The 15,209-nt window shown below is 36.6% G+C and overlaps 1 protein-coding gene across 16 annotated transcripts in view; it reads right to left on the bottom strand.

The window, feature by feature from the left end:
* Nucleotides 1–509: 509 nt before the first annotated feature.
* ank3a (ankyrin 3a) overlaps nt 510–15,209 on the bottom strand; it is a 109,540-nt gene continuing 94,840 nt past the window's right edge. For 14 of the 16 annotated variants that reach the window (XM_065297381.2, XM_073812259.1, XM_073812262.1 and 11 more), the window contains 7 exons: nt 12,403–13,402; nt 9,939–10,119; nt 6,853–6,933; nt 5,594–5,677; nt 5,159–5,314; nt 2,676–2,761; nt 510–2,572 (listed from right to left, as the gene is read on the bottom strand). In XM_065297381.2, the coding sequence (XP_065153453.1) occupies nt 2,696–2,761; nt 5,159–5,314; nt 5,594–5,677; nt 6,853–6,933; nt 9,939–10,119; nt 12,403–13,402 (1,568 nt within the window). In that variant the 3' untranslated portion in view covers nt 510–2,572; nt 2,676–2,695. The remainder of the gene's footprint in view (nt 2,573–2,675; nt 2,762–5,158; nt 5,315–5,593; nt 5,678–6,852; nt 6,934–9,938; nt 10,120–12,402; nt 13,403–15,209) is intronic. The other 2 variants (XM_073812267.1, XM_073812264.1) reach the window with 2 other exon arrangements.

Below are 15,209 nucleotides of genomic sequence, written 5' to 3'. Positions count from 1 at the left end.
TCATCCAATTTTATACCTTGTAATGCATTGTTAGTCACTTTGGATATTAGGTTCTGCCATAACCATACTGTAAAAGATGATGTTTAGATTGATACTGAATCAAATGCAGTGAAATTAATAGGTTTTTAAGCATTATTGCAAATACTTTTTGCTGCCACTTTATGTTGTGTACATTGCCACCTGAAAATTATGTATTTTCTACTGTCATGCAGATGACAATAGACTAACAAACTGACATGAAAATACTTCATGAGTAAGCTTAAGTCAAGCACTGGGATAAAAGAAAGAGTTTTCTTAGATTCAAAGGCATAGTGAGTAAATAAAGTTACAGTAAGAAGAACATATCATACTGCAGCAACATATTTTAGTTTACATGTCATAATGACTCATTTTCATATAGTCTTACATCATGTATATACATTTATACATAGAGACACCTTTATATACAATAATTAATAGACAAATAAAGTAATAGTATTTAAATAACCAAATAAGAAAGAAAGAAATAATGGGTTTGGAAAATCAATGCGTTTATTTCATTTTTAAATCAGATTTTTGTAAGACATTTGAAACATTATGGTGGCATCATAGCTGCTAGTTTCTAAAAGAGAACATCTCCAATAACCAAAGTGCTATTATAATAACATTTAAATGGCTTTACTCATTGTAAGAATTGTACGTCAAAAATGTTGCTCAGGTGAAAACAGATTATATTAACCAAAAAAAAAAAAACAACTGACTGGACCATGCAAGGCCCCTCCCACAGTTTGATTGACATGTAACAGGGAAGCAGAACCATACTCTGTCATGACTATGTTTCCACGTAAAGTCTTTCAGATCTTATTTCTGTAGCAAAGTTCAGCATACTAAATGAAATTTCACACCATACACACCACAAGCTAAAAATACTAACTCTACTTGAGGAAAACCAAACAAACAAACAAACAAAAAATAATAATCTCTAAAGAAATATTCTATATTATCAAAACTGATGCAGAACACTGCAACACACAGAATCTCTGGTCTAAAATATATCACACAATTTCATAATCGGAAACAATTTCTTGTAATACTTAAAATTACTATGACAATCCAGTATGTGTCATTTGTAATACATAAACTATTAAATCTACAAGTAATAAAGGTCTAGAGACGAAAGATGAAAATACTAAAAGATTCACCTTACCTGAAACAAAATGTCAACATTTTTTTTTTCAAAAACCTCAGCAATTGAAAACAAAAAAGTATATGAAGACATTCCTTTAATGGTTACAAATAGCCTTAAGACAAAGACAGACCTCAACATTTTAAGTCAATACACATGATACAGTGATAGTTGAACATAGAGGCTGATAACTAGCATATACATTGTGAACCCCTCATATCCGCAGCGCTCAGGCTAACATCAGCAGACACTGTCTTCCATAAAAAAGGATAACGGACACTACATTAAAACTCCTAAGGAAGCAATCTCTTTAGAGCTTTTCACACTTTTCATTTCTACACGATGGACGCTTTTAGGGTGACGTTTGGGAATATAAAAAGTTCAGACACATTAGAGTTGTGTGTGCACACGAGAAAAAGTCATTTTTCGGTATTTGTCTTTTAAATTTGTGATTTGCAAACTTAGAAAAAAGGTTCTTAAAATAAATGCATGCATCAAAATATGAGTCTTCTGAATGACTTTTTCACAGAATCGGATACATTCCCATTTTGGGAATTGTTAAGGTTGGCAGAGGATTTTAAGGAAATGTCCCCTGAAACCTGAACCAGCTATTCTCATATACAAACATACCTGCTATAATAATTCATTATACAAGAGCATTGAAGTTTCACTCAAACTGTCTTTAAAACGTTGAAAGCACTTGTAAAGTGTATTTTTGCGGTGCCCCTCCCCAAACCTAACTACTAAACTTTATTTATTTTTACATAATGTGTTTATGTACAGAAAAGTCCACCACATAATTTATTTCTGTTTTATAAATAAAAAAAAACACAGGGATCCTCCTCCTGATGTCACGGGTCCGCGGTAAGGTGTAAGGCGAATGTACATTGTGGTTCAACAGCATCTGTATTGTTTCCCCCCTTTAAAACATGAAAAAGAGCTCTTTGTGCCATCTTTGGTCACAGGGAAATTTGTATGAGCTTGGTTTTGGTGTTGTCTTCAGATTGGAGTAGTTTTGAAATTTTCCCATTTAACTTACTCATCTGATGTTCACGGCACAAAAGGTTTCTGATTTTCTGATGGTCCGTTTCAGCACAGGTATTAACCTTACAGAACAATGAAGTATAACCTCATAGGTCCCGAGGAAACATGAAGTACAATTACACAGGACTCGACACGGGAGGAAGCAGAATTCACCGCGACCCAACTCAGACAGGAAGTAGAATTCATCAAGACCCCCTGGTAACAGGAAGTGTGTCAGCAGGGATGCATGCTCATGCGTTCTGTCTTTTTGAACACCATGCGTTTTAGAGTGGAAGCTGTAGATGGGGTTTTTAAGCCAAATGTCTCTGTTTAGCTCATGGGACCCCACCCCTCAGGAAACAGATCACTGATGTACCTGCAAACCTTGAGAGAAAGAAAACATTGTTATTTAAACAGTACATCACCTATAATGCGATATCTGGCAACATAAAGAATTCAAATAAACAGAGGTTCATTCTAGACCTGCCTGTAGTTGTGACACCGCCTCTAAGAATGATGTTTTCTGTCTGATAATCGCTTTTCTTCCTTCTTCCTCACCTTGGAAACGTCTCCCTGTTTAAAGATACAAGAAAGAATCAAAGGCACAGTTACAATGGAAGATCTTTTTCATTTTGAGCATCAACATGTTATGCTGAAAGCAGCCAGATACAAAGAGTGTAAAACAACTTCGGTAAAAACTGAGAAAAAGGTTAATATTAAACAGTTATGCGGCAGAGTTGATTTACATGAATTGTTACTGTATGTAGGTATTGTACAGTGTACAGATCTAGAGGAAAGAAAAGAGGGATTAAGTGGGAAGAAGAAAAAAAGAGGATGAAGTTAAGGTGTCCACAGGTTGAGCAGAAAATCAAGCTTTGTGCAATTAAAGGTTAGAGGAGAGACAGATGAAGAATTCAGCGCAATAGCTGCTATGAAAAGATTGCATAATTTGCTCAAACATCATACAAATGAGTTTTTATGAAGAAAAAGAATTAATCTCAAACATTTCAAATTTTAAATAATTTAAGACTGAACTTCAAGAAACCCAAATATTGAAATAAAGCAAAGTTTAGTCTTCAGTCTGTATGTTGTCGTGATGAGGATTTGGTATCCCCAAAGCACAATGGGGCAGTTTCCTGGACAGGGTTTAGATTAATCCAGTACAAGGCCTTATTAAAAATTTAAGGAGGGTGCATGATTTTTAAAAACACTTTGGAAAGGGAGTCAGGCCGAGCACCAAAACACACTTGTAGCCAATCAGCAGTTAGGTGCGTGTCTACTAACCTGGGTTGCGTATGTGTGGGGCGGGTCTATCAAAAGAAGGTCCAGATTCTATTGGGTTAGGGGATGGTTTGTTTAGGTGATTTCAAATGTTAACATTGACTTCCAGAGATCATGCACCCCGCCTTTAAGTAGTTTTTACAAACAAACCTTACAAAAAACATTCCTGGTGTGCACCTTGAGACAAAACAATGGCACTGATATAAGATAGGTCAGTTTAGGATAAGCCCAGTTTGGGAAACTGTCCCAATGTGTATTACTGTTTAAAATAATCTTATATTACAGGTGTGGCGAATGTCGGTCCTGGAGAGCCGCAGTCCTACAGAGTTTAAAGTGGTAGTTGGTTCTGATTCAACTTTTTTAACTACAGTTAGTGTGTAATGTTGGTGTTTATGCATAAACAACATCTGCAAAGTTACAACGCTCAAAGTTCAATGCAACATAGATATTGACCCATTTCTCTCATTCCTTTTCAGTTAAAAAAAGTCCACTAAACAAACCCATAAATCTTAAAAGATTAGTCAATTTTCTTAAAAAACAAAACAAAAAAACAATCCAGATAACTTGCTCACCACCATGTCATCCAAAATGTTGATGTCTTTCTTTGTTCAGTCGAGAAGAAATTATATTTTTGAGGAAAACATTCCAGGATATTTCTCATTTTAATGGACTTTAATGGACCCCAGTTTTAATGCAGTTTCAAATTGCAGTTTCAAAGGACTCTTAACGTTCCCAAACAAGGCATAAAAGTCTTATCTAACGAAACGATTGTCGTTTTTGGCAAGAAAAATAAAAAATATGCACTTTTAAACCACAACTTCTCGTCTTCCTGTGGTCGTGTGACATGCCAGCGCGACCTCACGCAATACGTCATCACGTGACGTATGCGAAACTGATGATACTAATTAATGTCTTTGTGTCAGTTTATTGTTTGAAATGGTCCTCAAATGTGCATTTCATATACAGTATGTAACACGTGACCTTTTGACGTCATTACGCAATTACGCAAGGTCGCGCTTGCGCGTCACACAGCCGGAGAAAGAAGAGAAGTTGTGGTTTAAAAGTGCTTATATTTTTATTTTTCTTGCCAAAAATGACCCTTATGCCTCGTTTGAGATCATTTAGAGTCCTTTGAAACTGCAATTTTAAACTCCGTTAAAACTGTTAAGTGTTGGGGTCCATTAAAGTCCATTAAAATGGGAAAAATCCTGGAATGTTTCCCTCAAAAAAACATAATTTCTTCTTGACTGAACAACGAAAGACATCAACATTTTGGATGACATGGGGGTGAGTAAATGATCTGGATTTTTTAAAGAAAATGGACTAATCCTTTAAACAAGACTAATAAAACCCCAAAACAGCCTATTGATTTCCAACCACAGAGTAAAGATTAAAAGATAAGTATTGTTTAATGTTATCGCTTGCTCAGCCTGTAAGTTTATAGTGTGCTCAAGATGACCTTAATTAGCTGCTTCAGGTGTGCTTGATTAGGGTTGAAGCTAAATTCTGCAGGACCCCAGGCCTCCAGGACCGAACTGGGGCCGCCTGGCTTAAGACCTTGATTAGCCTGTTCAGGCTTGTTAACTAAACTCTGCAGGACTGACATTCACCACCCCTGTTATATTATAACAGTTATAGGTTTGATATCAAAATCTGGACATAAAAACACTTCACAGAGACCGTGCAAACCTCATCAAGTTCAGCGAAGTTGGTTTCGATTTCAGGGTTCCCAGGGGTGGCAGCCCTGAAAAGGCACTCAGGGTCTTCCTGTGACCCTGTGCCACTCACCAAGCTTTGATTTTCAGGAGTGGGTGTGTCAATACGGCAAATCACCTTTCTAATCACCTGTACATGGGTATTGAAGGTCAAAGGTCAGCATGAATGCAAATCATAAAAAAACATAAATGGAAAGACAAATGATCAGTAAAGTTTATAGAGGAGTAAGCTGCAAGTGAGACGTTAGTGACATAGTATTTTATTGAAGATATCCAAAAAATTATTATTTTTTAATTACAAGTGAAGATGGCAAGGCAAAGTAAGAAATTTAAAGCAAGATAGAGAGGCAAACATCCTTGATTTTTTTAAATTGATAACAAACCAAAAGAGATCGAACAATACAGTTACTTTTCTGGAAATAATGGTGCCATCTTCATCAATAAAATGCTCCTCTGAAACTGATTCACCAGGAATGTTTTTGGCCTCCTCTCCCTAAAGCAAGACAGATCTTGGTTTAATATGCAGACAAATGCAGATCACAGTGCACCACACCTACACACATGTTTCCACACACCCAAACCAGCCATCTGAACCTGCAAGCAAAGCTTGTACATTAAATATGAACATACACGCCTTCATGCCTTGCATCACCACCTTGAGAAATCCCACACAAACACAATTTTACATGCAGCAATAAATCAAGCAAATTGAAATTACATTAAAACTTTGCTCAGAAATTGCTCTTTCAAATTTCATGAGACTTTATTCAGGTCTCACTTGTTCATTTGTCTATCAATTTTGTCCCAATGTTCCTAAATTACTTCAGAGAAATTAAATAGACTTTTTTAAAATAAAAAATTACTATTCATTTACAAAAGTTACACTTGAACTTTAAATATTGAAATCTCAGTATTACTTTACAATACGGTTGAATAATAAGATTTACATTAATAAATACATTAGCCAACATTAACCAGAAATAAGCAATGTAGTTTTTCAGCATTTATTAATAACTAATGCCAATATTGTCAATTTATATTAGTTCATTGTGGATTACCTTTTAAATATAAAAAAAATGTATACGTAAATGTCAAAATTAACATGAACTAATATTAATAAATATTGTAGAAGTATTATTTATTGTTAGTTGATGTCAGCTTATGCATGAACTAATGTTAACACATATAACCCCATTGTAAAGTGTTACCAAAAATCTGACTTTTGATTGCAAAGGTTTCTGGGCAAATCTAAGTACATGACACCTTTGAGATCTCTGGATCTAGTAGAGAGATATATCAGAAATTTATTTAAAAAAAAAATGTGGGTTAGGGTTTAGCAATAATCAAATCTTATTGCTGTCCAGGGGAATTAATTGACATCTTAAAAACATCTCATTTGTCATGTGGCAAAAAGCTAATCAAAGTAAAGACCACCCGAAAAGATGAAAACCCAAACCAAGCACCTGTAAGCAGATAAGAACATAGAAACCAGCACATACAGTACATGAAGCAAGAAAAAAAAGTGAAGACACATGATCAAAGATCTGATCACACCGACAAATCAGATTCATTCCACCAGTGACACACAATCAAATCCCACCAAAACCTGAACCAAAATCTCATGTAAAGATCTAAACCTGACAGCACTGGAGTTTAGCTGGCAGGTACCTTGAGAACAAGACGTCTACGAAACACTTTGGTGGTGATAGTGCGCTCTTCATCCAGGCCGCTCTCGGTTGATGAACGCTGCTAATGAATGAATATAAAATACATCTTAATGTATGTGTGCATGTGTGTTTTCTGTTTAGGTAGTGTATACGCAGCTGTCATTTCACCGTCTTGGTTAAATATAGACCCGATATAGTTTGGCTACAAGTAACCCAATTCTAGCCAAAATGAACTTGAATTTGGTTACATGCCAAATCAACTTGCGGGATGTATGATATTCCATTATGTCAGAAAAGTAAACAGTGAATTTACAAGGTGTTGGATTTCATTTATTTCGTTTATTTTTTTGTTTTGGGGTTATGGTTAGGCATCTATTACATTTTTACTGACAGCCCACATTTTGCTTTGTTTTAGCCTAGACATCTGGCTTGTTTGGACAGCTATGCAAAATTGCTTGCTGGGTATGATCATCTGTGTATTATTTTTCTGGAGTAAATAAGTTTCACAGATGAAATAATATTTTGTAGCAGTAATCAGTGTAGATTTTTTGTTACAGTCTTGAGGCAGTCTTAGTAAAAGTGAACCAATCACAAAAAAAGTTTTTGTATGGGATGAACATTCAGACATACTATAGACTAGAAAACTGCAAATGTTAACATTAGATTTTTCAGAGTGTAAAAGTTGTTCATACAAGCTTACAATTGCCAGACATTACCTGTATTGCAGTGTGTCATGTAGCTATCCATTAATGTAAACGATGCGTGCTAAGTAATTAAACCAAAAAGTGCATGATTAATAAAGCTACTGGCTTCTAAATGCGGAGTCGACTATTAATCGCTGAAACAAGTCGAAATATTTTCGAATCTCCCGCCTGTAGTCTGTTTACGTATGAAGGCAACACTTCGTATAATCTCCGCCTACAGTCTTGCCCACGAGAAAATAAAACCCTGTTTATTTTCCCATGAGTTTTGTGAATGTCTAGTTTACTGTAATGTCTTACCAGTAAGTTAAGTCGCGCTAGCAACTGGCTAACATATGTTGCAGTTACTGTTTAGCTGTGGCCCGGTAAGCTTACATCCTTGCTTACATGAGTGTAAAAATTTTAGTGTCTGTCGTCGTTTTTATTACTTGGATTAATGATAAATTATGTGTATTGATGTTGGTTTTCAAACTATTAATGTCTTGTCAGAATGTTACGCTAGCAGCTGGCAAACGCATGTTGCAGTTACTGTGTAGCGATGGCCCGGTTAGCTTGCTTACATGATTGTAAAAATCTTAGTGTCTGTCGTTGTTTTTATTTCTTAGATAAATGATGATTGCTATAAATTGATGTCGCTAATGTCTTGTCAGTAAGTTATGTTAGAACTAGGTCAATGGATTTTGCACTATTGTTGGACTGTGCGGACACAGTGTCAGTTGACCAATAAGTAGAGAGTAGGCCACCGAAAGGTGGTGTTTAAGCAGATTGAATCTTTGGAAGGCTTTGCACGAATCGTTTGGGGATCTCTGAGAAATGGAGTATTATTAAATTTATATTTTAAAAAATTAACAGTGTTTTTTGACCTTGCATGCATTTAAACCTGTTGTTGGGGACTCCTTAATGGGATAGTTCGGCCAGCGTAGTGTAAGCACTTTTCTTAGTGACGTATGACAATTACAGAGGGCGGGGGCACAGAGCAGCAGCAGAGAAACCTCCATAAGCTGCGTACGCTCTCATCTTGAATGCGGACGAAACTAAGATGGCGGCGTTACCGGAAGCTAGTTATTTTAATTTATAAAGTTTTAAATGTAGATATTTCTACAACAAAACGGCGTGGATTACACTCAGAAGACCTTTTTATCATCCAGGATGATAAACAGAAGACTGTTTATCATCCTGGAGTCGTTTGGATTTATTTTGTGAAGGATAGATGCATATTTTTTGGACTTGAACGACGGGGACCCCATAACTTCACATTTGATTAACTGAAAGATCTAAAACATTTTCTAAAATAACTGAAAATGTGTTTGTCTGAAAAATGATGGACATATGCATCTCGGACGGCTTCGAGGGGAGTAAATCACGGGTTTAATATCATTTTTGGCCAAACTATCCCTTTAACAGTATTAGGAAGCTTAGAAATTGGACCTGACTGGCACTTTATTGTGACCGAAATAGTTTTATTATATGTTGTTTTAGTCTTTAATTTGATTGCTTGCATCATTTACTTCAATGATGGATTGGATTTAAACCAAAAAATATGTTGCGGTACCTAAAAAGGTGTAGCCTCTTATGGAACGGCTGAAATTCCACAAGGGGGCGCATTTGTTCCTCAGACGTTGAAAAATAAACATGACATCCGAATATATTCATTATAAATCATGAATGAAAAGTGAGATTCGAACGAATGTCTGTTAGTGAACTTATTGTATACACTATTTATATCGTAATTCGGTCAGAAACGTCAAGATTGTGAGATGAACAAATCGTTTTGGATTAAAAGGCTTGGATATTCCATTTCCTTGGACTTTTGGGGATTTATGAACAATTTGTTTTGGACAATTTCACCGAAGCGGATTAATGAAAGATTTTGAAGGTAAGTAAATATCCTAAATTGGGCGCCGCCCGGTTCAGGTAACTAACAACTAGATTACAGTTTTATGACTGCTAAAAATCATATTATGCTTTCTGTGTGCGCTTAATGGAATCCCGAAAGTCTAAGCTTTACAACGATGTGCCGCATGACCGTATATTTTGAAGATTTAATGCTTCAAAGTTACAATGACGTAATGCAGCCTCACGTGCAAGGGAGGGGGTGTGCCGTGTACGGCACAGTGTTCCTTATCAGGTTAAAAGGTTTTAATTTCCTCACAAAGCAAATTGTTTCTTACTTTTGGGACTTGATGATAGTTCATTTTATGACCATGAACGAGAACAAAAATATAATAAAGGATCAAAAGTCTTTATTTTTAATTGCCATGAAATATGATCTCATTCCACGATAACGCTTAAGAAAGAGTTCAGCTGAGGAAAATAGATCTGCCACAGTGATATAAAGGCGGTAACAGCATTATCTAATCTGCTGGTAATCCATTAATTCTCTCACCTGGACTTTGTGCTCGGCGATCAGAGCTCCTTCTTGCTTGCCAGTCCCTGTTTTTACACCGTTGGTAGATTCCTGAGACGCTGAGCTGCGGGGCATGGCATTGGAGTGCTCACCGTTTTGTCGAGGTTTTCCTGAATCCCCTCTAGATGATGATGTTATGGAATCGCTTGAGTTCTCCTGGCTGAAATAAAGTTTCAATTTAGGAACTTAACTCATTCCCCACCGGCATTTTTTGTGATTTTCCGGAAATTTTTCTTCTAAAAATATATAAACATACAAATATATCAAATGAAAGAACAGACCCTCTGCTTTCAAACAAACAAAAAACAAACAAACCAGGAAAAAGATGTTTTATCCTATCTATATTTTTTTTCTCTGCTTATAAACTCTTCGATGTTTTTTTTATCCACAAAAAATAGCAAAAAGCTGAAATAGTTGCATTTTATTGAAGGAATTTTGTTAGAGATCAGATTCAGATGGATTATCAAAACATACACAGAGTTTCAAATTGGAAAATATTTTTTTGCTAGAGTTTTTTTAATTGGGTAAGTAGTGCATCTAGTGGATAATCGCAGTATTACGGATTAACATTAAAAACTCATCAGGGGTGTGTTTCCCAAAAAATAAAAACTTATTTCTGTTTTTTTTTGGCTTGTTAGCTGTACACCTTATCACACGGCAGCTTTTAGGTATTATTCTGTTTTTAAGTTTGATATGTAAATAAGTTTTTATAAGCTGTCGAACCCAAAAAACGAGCGTTTAAAGACACAAAAGTGGAAACAGGCAACTTTTCATATTACTCCTATTAATAGAACTGCGTCCACTAGGGGGAAACGTATTCTGCGATCCACATTTTTCTCCTTAAAGGCTGGGTTTTACGGCTCGACAGCTTATAAAAACTTATTTCTGGGTTCTTTGGCTTGTTAGCTGTACACCTTGTCACGCAGCAGCTTTTAGGTATTATTCTGTTTTTAAAGGGCCCATGTCACAGGACTTTTTTAAGATGTCAAATACATCTTTGGTGTCCCCAGAGCACATGTGTGAAGTTTTAGCTCAAAATACCATATAAATAATTTATTATAGCATGTTAAAATTGCCACTTTGTAGGTGTGTGCAAAAATGTGCTGTTTTGGGTGTGTCCTCTAAAATGCACATGTACTGATCACAATGATGGTGGTTTGTTGAAATTGAAACTCAATTGTTCTGTGAATTATTTTCTCTCTGCACTAAATGGCAGTGCTGTGGTTGGATTAAGGGGTTGGATTATTATAATAAGAGCTCCTTATGACATCATAAGGAGAGCCAAATTTCAACGACCTATTTTTTCATGTGCTTGAAGAGAATGGTTTACCAAAACTAAGTTACTGGGTTGATCTTTTTCAAATTTTCTAGGTTGATAGCATCACTAGGGACCCAATCATAGCACTTAAACATGGAAAAAGTCAGATTTTCATGTCATGGCCCCTTTAATTAAAAGCCAGAAATGACAAGGAGGCGGCCTCTTGCAATACAAAGTCAATGGAGACGGTTGGATTGTTTTCCCCCCCGGTGGGCGTGGTTTTCAGGTTATGATGCGCTGAGCTCTGTCTCTATGGTTCAAACGACTAATGTGTGACAAAGTTACTATGCTTTTGGAAAACAGACAAGCTAGTTAGTTAGTTTCTCCAACTATGCATCGTACCATGGTGGTTTTCCAGCGAGTAACGTCGTTTTACAGGAAACGCACCCCAGGAACACGTTTTTTTTCATACAATGTTTTCTTTTAATTGACGGGGTAAATCAACAATGGCGGGGAAAGAGTTAACTGCTTCACAAATAAAAATTACTTTCACCATTCTTTAAAGGAGTAGTCCACTTTAAAGATGGAGTCCATTGACTTTTTATAGTAGGAAAAAATACTATGGTAAGTCAATGAGCCCCATCTATAGAGTGGACTACTCCTTTAAGTCTTAAAGAAAAAAAGAAAAGAAAAATTCTGTCTACATTTACTCATGTTGTTTTAAACCTGTATGAGTTTCCATTGTAGGAAAAAGAAATACAGTATGGACATCAATGGGTGCCGATAATGGTGTGCTTACCATCATTTATCAAAATATCTTCTTTTGTGTGCAACAGAATAAAGCAACTCAGGTTTCTTCTCATACAGGTTGAGAACAACATGAGGGTGAGTAAATGATAACAGCATTTTCATTTTTGGGTGAACTATCCCTTTAAGAATTACATTTATTTGGGGAGTTGTCAAATAAACAAAAAATGTGTCATATGGTGTGACAAACTGAGAAAAAATCAAGACAATACTCTCTCATGTTATTTGTATATTATGAGGATTTTTTCCTTAATTTTTGCTATGTCACACCATATGACACATTTACATGTCAACTACCCATTTACTGTATAGTAAGAGATGCTGAGATGCTGATCTAAAATGTATTACAGTGTTTTCGAGTGTATAAAGATGAAGTACCTGTTGTCTTGCCTGTCCAGGTGATCTGACCCAAGACTCCGCCCTGAAGTAGGAAGCTCAGCATTAACTTTGGCAGTCTCACTAAGCCAGCCTGCAGAGAGCGAGCACAACTCAGACTCATTTCGTTCAACAGATCTCACTATCTCTCTTTCTTTCTCATTAATCATCTCCTCATTCCCTTCGCTCTCCCTCTCTCCGATGTGGCCTCCTGACACCTCCTGCAAGCAGTGCAGTTGCTCCTGCCTCATTTCACCTTCCTCCTCATCCTCTCCTCCTGAACAAGACTCCATCAAGACCTCTACCCATGGTCGCAAAACAGGGTTTGACTTCTCATTATCTTTGGACTCTTTCAGGATCACTTTGTCCTGTCCCTTCATGATAACCTGTGGTTCTTCCAGTGGAGATGGTTGTAGTAATGAGGATGATGATGATGGATTCTTGCACTCTTCGTTTTCCTTGCATGTCAGGTCACTCTGCTCCATTGGAGAGGAGTTGTGTTGTTGGGAGTGTTCCTCATGTTTAGCCTTCTGTATAGGGTGGCCCTGCTCAACCAGAGAGGGTAGGACTGTGTTTGTGGCAGGTGGTACAGTGCGGTTTAGATGAGGTTCATGAGATAGAGATTGTGTGCCAGGTGTGCCATCGTGTGTTTCATCTAACAGCTCTGTTGTGTGTTTGTGACTGTCGGGTGGGAGCTGAGTGTGTGTTTCAGGATCAGGGGGGAGAGTGGGTGTTTGAGAGTGTGTGTGTATTTCAGCAGATGTTTCAGAGAGTGGGTTAGCGTGGTTTATAGGTTGGGCCAAGTGCAGGTCACATGGTCTGGTCATTCTGACAGACTCGTCCACATTGTAATGCTGTAGACCCCAGGAGGGGCTATAAGGGGGAGGGTCAAGGGGCAGATCTAAGATGGGTTCGAGGTCATCAGACATAGAGGGGCAGATGGAAGGTAGAGTGAGAGTGGGGATGCTATTTGTCTGCAGTTGAGCCAGGATGTTGTGGTGACCTGGGTGAGATGACACACAGAGATGGATGGACATGACAAAACACAAATGACAAAACACACACTAATGTGCTTAAAGGAATATGAATACCCTTATTTTTTTATAAACCTGAAAAATTTATATTGTTGCATTTCTACTTTTGCGTTTCAAAACAACATATGGCTATGAAACGACCTTTTCATTTTTGGGTAAACTATTCCTTTAAACACAGACAATTACCTAAGCCCACCAAGAGCAAAAGCGATACCAACAAATGCACAATTGACAGTAGCCTACTTCCCAGAGATAAAGCAGATACAACACACAGACCATACAGACACAAGGTTATTAACAATGACAATGGGACAGATTTAGATGTCCAGAAACAGAGAGGTAATATGTAGGTATGAGCATGTGATCTCCTCATACTAAAAGAGTGGTGTGTGCATAACAATTAAGTTCTTAATTCTTAGCCTGCCAGCATGTTTTTTTTAAAAGCAAGCCAGTGCCAGCATTTTTATGATTTTCACACAGCTAAATGCCTTCCACAAAATTTTCTTCTAGAAATATATATACATACATACAATATATCAAATGAAAGAACAGACTGCTCCTACTCCTCTGCTTTAAAAAAAATCATATCTTTATTTGTTCTCTTTTTATCTCTTCAAAGATAGCAAATCTTGAGCAAAAAGCTTAGATAACTGCAATTTGTAGGATGCTTCAGTGTTTTATACGTTGGATTTGAGCGCCACCTAGTAGATAATAGCGGAAATATAGAAGTATCAGCTTAGGGCAAACAGTTCAAACTCTGTGTATGTTTTGAAACATTGCTCTGAATCTGATTTCTATCAAACGTCCTTCAGAAAAATGAAGATAAAAAAATAGAAAACAAATGAAGGTAGGATGAAATGTTTTTTTTTTTTGAAAGCAGAAAGTTTTTTCTTTCATTTGATATATTGTATGTTTATATATTTAAAGAAGAACATTTTCTGGAAGGCATTAAACTTTTGTAAAAAATCATAAAAAATGTTGGCACTGGCTGGCAACTTTTTTTAAAAACGCTGGCGGGGAAAGAGTTAATTGACGAGATAACTAGTCAATAGCGGGGAAAGTGTTAAAGGAATAGTCTACCCTTTTGCCATATTAAACTATGTTATTACCTCAACCTAGACGAATTAATACATACCTATCTTTTTTCAATGCGTGCACTGTACAGCGCGTTGTGAATGTGTTAGCATTTAGCCTAGCCCCATTCATTCCTATGGTACCAAAAAAAATTATTTTGTGGCACCATACTTACTGGTATACTGTAACTCCTCATGTAACAGTCTTTAAATAGGGAAAACACGGAAGTGTTTGGTGGCTTCCCTGTTTGGTACCATAGGAATGAATGGGGCTAGGCTAAATGCTAACACATTCACGACGCGCTGTACAATGCACGCATTGAAAAAAGATAGGTATGTATTAATTCGTCTAAGTTGAGGGAATAACAGTTTAATATGGCAAAAGAGTAGACTATTCCTTTAAATAGTGTCTAACTTCAACTAATGAAACAAATGTACAGAATTAGAGTAAATAGCCCAAGTGTGCGTTTCAGATGTATGCAAACAATGGACAACTTTTAGCATGTTTGCCACTTTTGGCATCCAGGCGTATACACTTATTATATGCATTTATAATTGTAAAATGTTTGAATTATAGAATTTACAATTGAAGTTGTTTTCATTTTAGAAACACTTAAAGGTGACATAGAATAATTGAACGGAGTATTTATCCTTGTTCTGTGATGTGACATGTAGACAAAATTTTTTTGTTTGGGTCTGTAAT

This window comes from Paramisgurnus dabryanus, chromosome 17 (genome assembly GCF_030506205.2).
Source record: "Paramisgurnus dabryanus chromosome 17, PD_genome_1.1, whole genome shotgun sequence".
Lineage (NCBI taxonomy): Eukaryota > Metazoa > Chordata > Actinopteri > Cypriniformes > Cobitidae > Paramisgurnus > Paramisgurnus dabryanus.
The sequence above is the reverse complement of the archived record's forward strand: the minus strand, read 5'-3'. Positions and strand labels throughout refer to the sequence as shown.